At 41.1% G+C, this 12887-nt stretch overlaps 1 protein-coding gene across 35 annotated transcripts in view; it reads right to left on the reverse strand.

Annotated features, from left to right (window-relative positions):
* Nucleotides 1-12887, reverse strand: part of KCNMA1 (potassium calcium-activated channel subfamily M alpha 1) — an 873581-nt gene that overhangs the window by 67888 nt on the left and 792806 nt on the right. For all 35 annotated transcript variants that reach the window (XM_065551703.1, XM_065551701.1, XM_065551699.1 and 32 more), the window contains one exon: nt 9541-9733. In XM_065551703.1, the coding sequence (XP_065407775.1) occupies nt 9541-9733 (193 nt within the window). The remainder of the gene's footprint in view (nt 1-9540; nt 9734-12887) is intronic.

A 12887-nucleotide genomic window follows, 5' to 3' on the forward strand; every position in this document is an offset into this window, starting at 1 on the left:
CATATTTGGGGTCGGGAAGGAATTTTCCTCCAGGGCAGATTGGCTGAGCCTCTGGAGGTTTTTCGCCTTCCTCCGCAGCATGGGGCAGGGATCACTAGCAGGAGGGTCTCTGCCGATTGAAGTCACTAAAAACAGGATTGGGGACTTCAACAGCAGAGTCCAGGGAAGGGGTAGGGACGGTTTTATGGCCTGCGGCATGCAGGGGGTCAGACCAGATGATCATAATGGTCCCTTCTGACCTTAAAGTCTATGAGTCTATGCTGGTGAGTGAACATGGCTGGTGGATATGTGAACAATCAAGATCCATAAAATTCAGCTGCTGTATACACTGGCTATTGGTTAAGGGGGAAACTCCATTCCCCGATTAGTTGCACAGGTCCCCCTTGGTTTGTGTAGGGAATGGAATTTGGTTGTTATATACAAAGTTCCCATGGCAAACCTGATATGCTGATTATCAGTGTTATGGGTTCTGAAGGATGTCTTGTGTTTGTTTTATATGTTTGGCTATTCTGTACTTCACAATATTAAACTAAGACACAAGACAAGAAAGTAGCAATATTCAACATGCAGCAAAAAAGCATCTTCTATAAATATTGATGATGCAAATTAATTTCCAACTATTTGTTTTTTGAACTTCTCAGAAACATATCCAACATATTGCAATTCAACATTGCATGCAAGTGTTACATATTCACCATTGCAATGCTTGGAACTGATAGAGAACCTTTACTGACCAAGTATTTTTAGACAATGTTGAAGGGATAAGTAAAGACATTTTCTCACTTCTAATACTGGTAATACTGTAGATGATTTTCATTTAACAATTCTGGGATAAAAAAAGATCAACAATCATTGACGTGTAGTAGAAAAAAGAAAACCCTAATTACTAATGGGATATAACTTAAACCTGATGTTAGTTTTAATGGGAGTTTTCCTGCATACAGGGTGCAAGATTGGGCCCCAAAAGGGGGCAGTAATTTTACAACTACTTTATCTAGTCATTGTGAAACAAATCTAGTGAAATCTAACTCAGTGACTAACAAACAACTCCAAGGTGTATTTCTGTCCTCTCAATCAGATCCTGCTCCTGCTTCCATGGAAATTGATGGTGAAAACACCACTAACTTCAAAAAGAACTAGATCAAAACCTTAAGCTTTTCCAATTCAAAGTTATTTTAACCTGTGTAATCTGCTACATTGTAAAGCACGTGTACATTTTTTGAATATATTTACTTGATTTTGTATGATTCCCCCCCCCATCATTTCCATGATGAATGAGAAACATATTACTCAGGTGGTCCCTCCTCTTTACTTTATTTTTTTCCTTGATTCTTTTTTGTTTGAGGATCCATTACCAGGATTGTAAATGGAGGCCTTACAAAGATCTCTCATGTGGTGAAATACTGTTCCTAGGGAAAATTCTCATAAGTTGAAGTCATTCAGAAAACAGCTGCTATGATTGCTATGCTGAAATACATCTGCACTGCTACAGTTATCTGTCTTGTAATATCCATGGAAGAAATGCTATTGTATAGCCTTCCTTTCAGTACTTTAGACCTGCTTGGAGCCATAAGCTGGCTTTTCTTTATTGTTTAGTAAGCGGTTTTAATGAAATGTGCTGCTCTTATTATATAGGAGTCAAAATAAGACCTAAATCACTAACCAATAAAAGAAAATTATTGGGCCAAGTATCTAAAGTTACTACCCAGAGGCTACTCTAGTACAGCATTTATAAATCTCTAAACAGTTAAGTATAATTGTCTTCCTGGTTTTTGGGAAGGAAGCCAAATAACAGTTTTAGTTACAACTGAAGACAAATATTCTGTGTTCAGCTTGGTTTGTCTGGTGGGTAAAACAACAAGTGAAATTCCCACCACATGAAATTTCAAAAGGAAAATATTGTGAAAGTGAAATGCTGTGTGGGAGCACTCGATAAATATTCCTGGGGGGAGGGAGGAAGAGTGGGGAACAGAGGGAGGAGAAACAAGGGTGACTGGAGTTATTGCAATACATTGCCAGTGCAGTTCCACACTTTAAGAGTCATACACCCTGGAGGTTTGGAAGCAGTATGACTGTTTGGGGTGCATGCACATTCATCATGGATCGAATTTTTCATGGTCCTTTCTACAAAATATTTATCTATAAAATAAAGACACTGAATAAAAGGGGATGGAGTGAGAGTCAGCAGGGATCTGCGAAAGCAATACACATGAGGACCTTCTTTCTCCATCATGGAAGTACCTCTGCACGGCTCCATTTATGGAGCCTAACAAGCAGTCAGCAGGAGGAGTTAGTCAGATAATGACTGGGTCACTGCTGTCCCAAATCAGGCACAGGATGAGTCTGTGTGCTGAGAGAATAATGCTTTCTAAATGTGAACTCACAGCTTTATTCATTTTAGCAATTGAGACATTTTGAAGGGAAGCCATAGAAGCAGCTGCTTCTCTAGTGGGATATACTTTAAGCCCTCCTGGCCTTGGCATTTGGGCTCATTTATAACAGGTTTGCATATAGGTTTTGGACCATCTGGAAAATTTCTGGGCCATTTGGATTAACATGTGGATAACCAGAGATCACTATTCCCTTGGGCTTTTCCTAAAGGACCAGAAACAGCCATGGTGATTTTTTAAAAGGATATTCAAATAGTAGGGGAAGGCATCTTTGACAGTCAGACAATGCAGTGTAGCCTCCTCTGGCATAATGTGAGGCTTAGAGGAAAACTGGCAATGATGTAGACTGGATTAGCTGTAAATCCAATAGCATGTTCAGGATTTAGGATCTGGTGTAGCACAATATTAGCTTTGTGAAATAACCTAGGAAACAAATCTACAAACAGGGCTTGGCGATCACTTATTCTCCTCACTGAGGAAATGGCCATTTAAAATGCTGTACTGGGTACAAGGAAAAGCAAAGGACAATCTTTCAGTTGCTCAAAAGAAGCATGCAATCTGATAAAACCAGATTTAGAGCACTCAATGTCACAGGAAGATAAGTAGGAGGATAAATACGCAGCAGCCCAAAATATCAAAGTGATGGGCCAATATACAGCAGCAGTCAATTGCACTTTCACAGTTGTTACACAGAGAGGAAAGGAGGAAGAAGCAATTAGGGGAGATGATGCCCCAGGAACCTCCTCCATTATCTGACCCTCCTCTTCTCCACCCCAGAGTTCAAAAGACCATCTCTGAGATGGACCAAACCCTTCATGGGAATGATGAATTTTAGTCTGCTTCTAGTTAAGGGGAAGTCCTAGGAAGCTCACAAATATCCTTGGTTCTTGAGGATGGTCCTGCAATAAAAACCAATATACACAAGTGGGCCACATTACCCCAGCATTTGCAGCATGAGAACTGGGCAAAAGAACACTGATATAAGCACACTAGGAACTCAAACCACAGGGGAAGCCCAATGGCATGTGGTCAGACTCTTTAAGGAAGCAGACCAGAACCAGTCAGGCAAATCAGAGCAGTGCTTCATTTGTAATAAAAGAGGTGCTGGAGCTCAAAGAATTAGGTGCTGTGGTTCAAACAATTTTTTTTTACATTCATAATTGATGCAGCAAGCCTAGAGGTGCCATGGCTATGAACTGCCAAGCCTAGAGGTGCTAGGGCTCAGGTTTGGCAAGCCATGGCACAAATTAAGCACTGAATCAGGGGAAGAATGGAATCTTCAATTACCTGAGCAGGCCTTCATCTGCTGAAACCATCGCTTTATAACTCCCCTTTCTCCCCCCAAAAACAAAGATCTAGCTTGAAGACTTTAAATGCTGGAGAACCACCACACTCCTAGATAAGCTGCTATGGAAAAATGACACTAAATAAGTGTGCAAGTATCCATAGGAATAACTTGAACCTTTGCAATACAAATTGTAGCATCCATTAGAATGCCATCGAGCTAAACCAAACAGGTCACATAGAGCTTTATTGGATATATGAGGCTTCAGATAAAATGTATATTAAACATATAATCCCTTCGTAGCTGAAGCCCCATTTATAAAAAGACAGGTCTTATGTGGTCTGCCTTTGGTTTAGTTGAATGCACCTCAGCTTTGAAGAGTGACTGTAATTTTGGCTTAAATGGTAGCTAGTTGAGGAGTTGTCTCACTGTGGGGGAATCCCTGGCTGGCACAGGGCTATCGTAGCTGGCTCTGCAATACCTGTTTCATAGGCTTCTTTGTGGGGGTGCACCCAGAAATTGAGACCACAGGAGAAACAGGCTCCCAGCGCCCCCTGTCCAAACAACCAGAAGCAGTGATTACAGGGAAAGCCTGGCTTTGCCCCTCTAGCCCTGAGTTGAAGGGTGCTCAGTCAATGAGTGGGTATGGTGCATATGCAGTGCTGTCACACGTAGGAGAGGTGAAGGGAATTGAGCATGCACAGTCGCTCTGTGGGGATAGCACATATGCAGTCTGGCAGTGAGGATGGAATCTTCAGTGAGTGTAGCACATGTAGGGACTGTGAGGGGATGCAGCATGCTCAGTGAGGATGGAATCTTTGGATATTTTAGCTGCTAAATGCTAAGAAGTCTACTGAGCGTTTGTAAACTGACATTTCTAAAAGGCTTATAACTTGGTCAAATTTGGGCAGATTTTCACAAGATCCGCACACATCCATGCCCTACCAATTTTTATATTCTTGCTTCAAAACATGAAGGTGCTAGAGCTCAAAGAAAATGTCATCAGCATATTTTTCCCCCTCACCTTGTTCTCAGAAGCAGTTAAATAGTTTTCGCTGAAACTTTCCAAAGCAGTTCAGCCTCAGGCAGACACCTGGCACAGGTGACTCCTGCCCAAATGATTAAAGCTTGGCAAAGTTATAAGCAGCTCAGAACAGGGTCTTTGTAATGAGAAGAGTTGGGCAACCTTACTTATTGATGGTGCTACAAAAGTTAAGCCCAAATATAACTCTGGATCCAAAATACCCAGAAGTTTTGGGAAGTTTGTGCCTGAGTCCAGATCTGAATTTGAGGGCCAACGACCATCACATATATAATATTGAGATTATAGAGTATGTCTTTACATTTATTTACACGTTACATGCACAAACAATTATTAAATATCCTCTGCCCCTTTTTAAGCTGATTTTTTAATCACGCTGTTTAAAGACTTCCTGGTTAAGTTCAAAGCCTGGGAACATTTAACTGTAAGCTTTGTCAATTAAAAAAAAATCGAAAGTCCACTCATGAACATTTATTTTAGTGACAACTGCTGTCAGAAAAAAGATTACTTGCAATGGCAGTGGGTACCTCAGCATTCACACCGCACTAAACTTGAGCAGTATTTGCATACAAATATATCTTAAATAATGTACTGAAGACATGATAGATACACGCATACCACATTCAGTTCTCTTTCTGGGTCACAAAAGCTCCTTCACCCTAGACAGAGCATATTTGCTCCAATAAATCTCTGGGAGGCCAAGAACTTAAAAAGAAAAGGTCGTTGTGTGAAGGGGGAGAGCTAGGGGTCAGAGGTGGTGGGAAAACCTCACATGAACAAACAGGTGGCATTCCTTGCTCATAGAAAAACCTATCAATGAAATTATTGCTATATTGTTTTCTTTTTAGATGGGACAAGCATAAATTATACATCTGCTTTGCATGTGAGATTGCACTTAACATTAACCACAGAATTGTACTGATTACATGGCAACACCCCAGATGCTATTTAAACAACATTACAAAAACTAATAAGTAAATTCCCTGGTCAAAAATTGGGACGCCTAATCCATATGCAGCTATTTCTTCCCTCTTCAATACCGTATCAAAGGTAATCTTTATTTGGGTATGAATTCAAACACCATATATTCAGAACTAGAAAAGCCCAGTTTGGCAACGGTGAGGGGTTGTACAGGCTGATGTGAATTGAAATGTTTTCCTGGATAAATGAGTGTGTTAAATAATACACGAATGTTTAAGCAAAACTAGTGACAACTCACTGTAAATAAAGGCACTTCGTTGCCAACAAGGAGCTGCAAAGTGGTTCTGTTATACTGTTTGCTGACCAGCAGAAGCTGGATCACCTGCTTTATATAATTGTCACCGTAGTTGTGCCTACTCTACATTAAAACTGCATCTCATGACAAAATGTCACATTGGATACAATTCCCTGCAAAGTTTATGCCACCTTTTGATCTAATTGTGTCTGACAACCTAGCCATAGTATTCAAGATCTTTCAAGAAAACCTCCTGTGTTGAAAGCAATGTAACCAATTCAGAAGTTGTAGATACGTAAATGGTGCAACCCACTGAGATGGTAACTGTTTTCCAACCCAGTAGTTTGCTTTTAAAATACCCCCTCTCACCCTTCCTAAAATATGTTGCCAGAGGAATAAGTCATTGGCCAAATTCTGCAGTCAGCATGCATAGAAAAGTCTGCTTCCATGGAAAAGCTTTATAAACCTGCCACGTGTTTAAAATGCACATGGATCTTTGCCTGAAGAATGTGTCCAGGGGCACTGGGAGTGTGTGCTGCAGTGGGAACTCCCCCAAGCCTTTTATAAAAGACAGCATAATCCACTTCTCCTCCACTGAATGGTGCCAAGAAGGGTTAGACTATGACTCCACTCCACCATTTCTGACTCGTGGTCATGGCACTTGTGGCTGAAGTTCTCTTCTGAAAAAGCCAACTTTGTATCCCCTTATTTGGGGCTTTTGTGGTTCCTGCTGGGAGGGAAAATTCCTCTCTACACTGGCAGAGTCTTTCCATGCAAAGAATACAAGGACTGGGATTGTTGCTAACCTCAATGCTGGAACACAATGGGGAGGCTTCTGCTCTTTAGTCATCCTAAATAGGGCTAGCCAAAATGGAGGGGGTCTCTTACTGCAGGGAGGGAGATAGAATTTAAAATAAAAATAAAACAAACCCAAGCATGATTAGAGAAGGATAAGGATGTGAGCTTGCTTAGCTTATGTAATAATATACACATAAGCACAATAAGCATAGCAACATGGAGCTAAGTTGATGTGCATGAAACACAACTATTTAGATTGTGGGTGCAATCAGAAAGGAGGCCTGATTTTAAAAATGGAGCTTCCACATGTTCAAATAATCTATATGAGCCACAAATGAAAAAAAAAACATTCAGTGAGATAGGAAAGCAAGCCTTCCCTGACAGCCCCAGCTGCTGAGAAGTAATGCTACCACTGCAGCGTCAGGCTCAGATGTTGGTAATGATGGATTCAGGGATGAGTTTAAAGGGCTGTAGAATGATAAAAGCTGGTTAACAGTGATATTTGGGGTCCTGGGACCTTTGTTGTCTTCTACTGCCTGCAACCAACTCTTTGGCAGGGCATAGTTCTTTCTTCCATGTCACTGTGCCACTTTTCTACTGTTTTCACTGGGTGGCATGGGTTATTTCTGGACAGCTGGCACTGTGAGTGGCCAGTGAGTTACTGTGATGTTTCTAACTGATTGGAAGTTGATTGTGCTTGCAGTGATGGAAATTCGAAAAGCTATGGCTGTGTGTTAGTTTGATTTCTCCTCTGCAGCTATCCTCAGTTGATTTGCCTCCGGTGAACATTGTTTTTCCTAGTTTGCCTGGTCCCTCTTGCCCAGATTCTTCCCTCTGGATATCCTTTTCCTGTCTTGGTGTCATGTGACGTTATGTGTCTGTGACTGCACCAGACTGATCAGATACTTTCTGTTCCTTTGGATGTTGCCGCTCAGGAGCTACGTGATCCAGGGAACATTTGATGGGAATGCTGACTGATTCATGCACACAGCAAACAAAGGTGTGTGCCAGCTGAGAGCTATGATAAGCTTCCACTGAGTCTACACTTTAAGTCCCAGATTGTGAACCCCCCAGTCTTGCGCACAAGGCTGGGAAGAAATTTCCCCTGCTTGCTCCTGATCAGCACATTGTTGGGGAGGGCCATGTATTATAACCAAACTGTTCCCTTCTGCACCAGCCTATGGAAGGAGGCCAGATCATGGGGGGAAAATGATCTGCTTTATGACCATTAAAAAACAAACAAATACATCAAAACAAACACTGGTCCCCTCCATTACTATTTGCACACCTTCTGGAAGGAACTGCCATACCAGATCACACCCGTGGTCCTGCTAGTCCAATATCCCAGCCAGCAGCAGATGTTTTGGACAAAGGTGTAAGAAACCCCACAGCAGGCAGCCCCACTAGGGAGGTCTTATCCTGATGCCTAATAGTTAGAGATTAGCTTAAACTCTGGAGCATGAAATTTCATCTCCCCCGCTTGTGACCCATATAAATATCCAATCCCTCTGAATCTTGCTAAATTCTTGGCTTCTGTGATATCCTGTGGCAATGAGTTCCACAGTGTAATTACTTTTTCACACAAGGTATATTTGCTAGCCCATGTACAAGGAGTTACAAAGATTTGGTTCTGATTCAGAACTCCTTCCTCCACTGCTGCTGATGACATTTGAGGTGAGCAAGTGGTTCTTGTGCCAGCATTCACAATCCCACCATTTGAGAACATGGTTCTAAATCTATCAATTTACCAATGTGCTTTAGGTTTTCATTCTGTCATTAGGCTCTTGAGGGGCACTCCTACGGGGCCTAATCCCGCATTCCTTGTTCAGGCTTAACTGCATTAACTTCAGTGACAGTTCAGCCCAAGTACAGATTTTGTGCTAAACTGTACAGAGCAGCAAGGAGAGGTCACAAGAGGCCTTCCTTCCAGCCATGCTCTCTATGCACGGATGAGTCTTAATCTCAGTTCTTGTGTACCTCGAGGGTAAGTTTGGTGCTTACAGGATAACTCACTGCATCATTTTAAAAGGTTTAACAGAGGCCACTCTTGCCTGCACTTCTGCAGGGACTAAAGATGGCTGGATCTACACTGAGGGTATTAGATAGGTGTCTTAGGCCTGCTTACCAGCATAGTTGGTGTAAAATGGCCTTGGAGTACTTATGAATCAGGCCCATGGACTTCAGTGAAGACTGTAGGATTTGTTCCATGCCTTTATGGGAGCTGTGCTTGCCAATCCAAGGGCAGAAATCAGTTTTGAGTTCATTCTGGGGGACTTTTTGAGCAAGAAAGCACAGAAAATGTAAAGAAACCTCTGTTTAAATTGTCTTTTTTTTCCTTTTCTTTTTTGCCGTGTGGCATTTGGCTATTTTTTGGCTGCCGTCTGGTGTACACAGCAAACAATCCTGTCAGCCAGCATTTGCCATCATGCCACTTTGCATCCAGAGTGAAGATAAGTCATCTCTGGCCATGTCATGTGTAACAATGCAACTTTATTTGGTGGAACTAGAAAGCACAGAATCGTGTGGATTTAGCAATCAGTGATGAAAGGGAAAAAAAGAAAAAAGGAAAGATCAACACATTTAAAAATTAAAATCTTGGTTCATTCATTCCCCACTGCTCCAGATTTCCTTTGTGATACAGCAGGGAAACTATGTGACTGTCCCTTTAAAAGCCATCATACCAATCAGCAGGTTTAACTGTCAAGCAAGCTGATGTAAGGTTCTTTGAATTACTGAGTGAGGGATATTCTTCCTGCCAGGTCCTGTCCCCTGTAGGCATGGCAGAGAAGTATTATAGGGCAGTCCTTACCTTGGGAATTAGCCTGCAAGACCCCAATGCTGTCATCAAACTGCATAGATTTGATGTTGAGTGACGCCAAGATGCATTCCTTGTCCTGCAGCGAAGCATCATCAATATTATTCTGATTGGCTGACAGGATAACGCACATGTCGCAGAGGTTGATGTTGACAGCCCTTAAATCAGCCCGACTTAATGGTGTACCCTTCGGCATAGTGAAAAAAAAGAGGGTGGGGGGAGAGAGAGAGGGGAAAAAAGAAAAACAAATTAAAGATTGAGAAGGAGCTTTGGGAAATTATTTAACAAGTATCTTCTTTATGCTCTGACATTAAGCTGGTCTAACTATGTGCCAGGGAATAGGAGATGTGTGCTAATCTAAAGGGTAGTTGGTGCTGATGGCAGCATTTTAGGTTCAGTCTCAATACTCAGTCAAGCTATTACTAACAAACAAGAAATAGGAATAATGCCAGCATTCTACATCTCATCTGTGACTTGAAATTGTCTTGATTTAAGTCACTATCATGTGGCAACCTCTGGCTTTCTGAATATAACAAGGGGTGTGTTCTAAATGTCTGTTTATCTAATATCAGGTCATACAGGTCTCGGGCAAAAAAAAATAACAATTTAAACAGGAAAGCTTTGTGTGTCCTACACATTCTAACTGCAATCAAGATGAAGCTATTTTTCTAAAATGTGTACTACCTGGAGCAATACACAAGAAAGGTTAATCCTTTCCAATACATGTTTTTGGTGCTTCTTCCAACAAAACACACTGATATTTAAAGTTATGTGATTAAACCCTTTGAAACAGAAACAGGATGTTAAGTTAATGTGCACAATTCATATAATATTTCCTGGAGCTACAATTACCTATCAGAGAATGCAGTATTTAAAATGAAATGTTGTGGTAGTTAGTGGGTTGTTTTTTTTGTTTTTTGTTTTCATAACTAAGGCAACCAAGATACAACACTTAACCTGCTACATTTTATACATAAGACAATACTTACTCTGAAACTTAAGATATGGACTATTTAAGGCAAAAGGTACTATGTCTAGGTACCAGGGGCAGTACTCAGAGCCCTGTGCAATAAAAAGTGGGTTTATATGTGTGCCAGGCACAGCTCAGTCAGCTTCCACAGATTGGTACCCACAGACCCTAATGCTGATGGAGACACTAAACATTCCCTTTGTCTGAGTTGTGTCCCTGGGTCCCCAGAGCCCAGCCCCAACTTCCTTAAACACTGAGTGACAAGACCCCAACCCTTCACCTCATGGTCATTCATGCAGAACAGTCAGGAAGGATGATATCTGCTGATCTCCATGGAGCATTTTCAAGAAGAAGATTTTGAATGGCACAAAGGGCAGTTAGGAGCCCCAACTTCATTCACAATCAATAAGATTTAGGCACCCAACTCCTGTTTGTGCCCTTGAAAATCTCCCCCCAAATCCCTCACCAACACCCCCCAAAGGGAGGTGGTTCTCCAAGGCAGATCAGCAGCAACCTGCTGCAGATCATAGCCACAGCGTCTTCTAGGAGAAACAAGATGACTGAATTTTAAGCCTGGTGAAAAGCATGGTGCCCTAGTTTGCAGAGCCCAAGTCACAGCCCAGTGCACAACTCCAGGAAGCTTGTAAAGGAAAACTAATTCAATGTTTGTGTCTGTACTAGTTTCAGGCACAAGGCTGACTATCTGAGCTTTCACACAAGAACATGGGCCTACTGCTGCAGTCCTTTATTCATACCACATATCTTCCCTCCCTTCCCACACATACATTGGAAGAACATTATTTACGTTGCAAAGTCAGGCACTCAAAAGTTAGGAAATGCCTGATTTAAAGTTTTCATGCAACGTTAACTCTGCCCAATGTGCGTCCATCCTTCATACTAAATGAGGCAGTGGTCACATAGAAAAAAAAGTAGTGTGTAATCACGTAATTCAAAACCGAATCATAAAGCATATGTACAAGGGAGCCAAATTTCAGTCTTTTGATCTAAGGATCCAAACCTTACAATATCTCCTTATTTTGTTAACAAAAATAACATTTCACATTGGATAGGTCTGTAGTAACAGCTGGATTCTGCTCTCTCACACATCATCAAGAATATTATCATCTAAGTTCTGATTGCTGAATCTTTATTACTGGTAAGAGGCTTGACTTTCAGATGTCAGGCTGAATTTGCAGGGCTGGCAGTTATGGGGAAAAAAATCTTTCACAGGGAAAATTTGATCTTGAAGCCATTTGTGAGGCACTAAATACAGAACTATGCCATGTCGCTGTACAGCAATTGCAGAACAGAAACAAAGATTAACAACAAATCTTAAATTGGAGTAACCGTGAATTGCAGCATATATTGGGCAAAGCTGCCTTTCCATTCAATAAATGCTGTCATCCATACCCACATTAGGCTAAATGTATCACTGGTCTCTGAGAGCTTCTGGGCTTTGCATTTTTGTTAATAAAAAAAAAATTCTAAGAAATGGTAAACTTCTATTCTACTTTTTTATTCTGGTAAGTAAATATTAAAGAATTCCAAAAGCTGAAACAATACAACAGCCAAGCTTGCTTTACTGAACTTTTGTAAAGCATAGAGCATCACTTCGGCTATCAAACCAAAGGCCTGAGTCTCCATTGCTTGTGCTTTGTGAAGTCATTTACACAGTGGGTGTAAAACCATACTGAACTGGAATTAATCATTCACTTACACTGGAGGTAGCATTCTGCACTCACTGCACAAGTGTGAATGATGATATGAGAGAGTGGAGAATCAGGCCCTTTGAATTTTGGACTCAGAGGATGAATCTTGACCCCACTGAAGTCAATGGGTGTTTTACCATTATTATTAAAGGGACCAGGTTTTCACGCACTGTATTTAGTACATGCTTACTACCAAACTGTGAACCCTTTTTAAAAGGAAGGGCTCTTAATGAAAATGCTGTGATCATTCTCTTTTGTACAAGAGAGCTAGCAGGCCAGCATGTATCAAGCCTTTACAGTTATAGATAGACAAATAATAAAAATTGTTTTCAAAGGTTTTCCAGGCATAAATAATGTCATAAGTAAGTACTGTCATTCTGTCAGAAAAATCACAACATCAGAACTGGCTACACGCAGGGCACTAGAGTGAATGTTCAATAGATAACGCAGCTAATACATTTGATAGCAGCTGAAATTCATCCTTGACAAGGGACTGAACAGTGCTGCAAATTTCTTCTAATAAGGTCTCTCAGGGCTCAGTTTTCATAGATATAGTAAAGGGGAAGGGCTAAGTCCTGAGGCCTATAAACAGACAAAAGTAAAAGCCTCTGATCAAAGTCAATACGAATCTGTCCAGTTGGTGTCTAAGTAAAAAAAAAAAA

The sequence above is a fragment of the Chrysemys picta genome, chromosome 7 (genome assembly GCF_011386835.1).
Source record: "Chrysemys picta bellii isolate R12L10 chromosome 7, ASM1138683v2, whole genome shotgun sequence".
NCBI lineage: Eukaryota > Metazoa > Chordata > Testudines > Emydidae > Chrysemys > Chrysemys picta.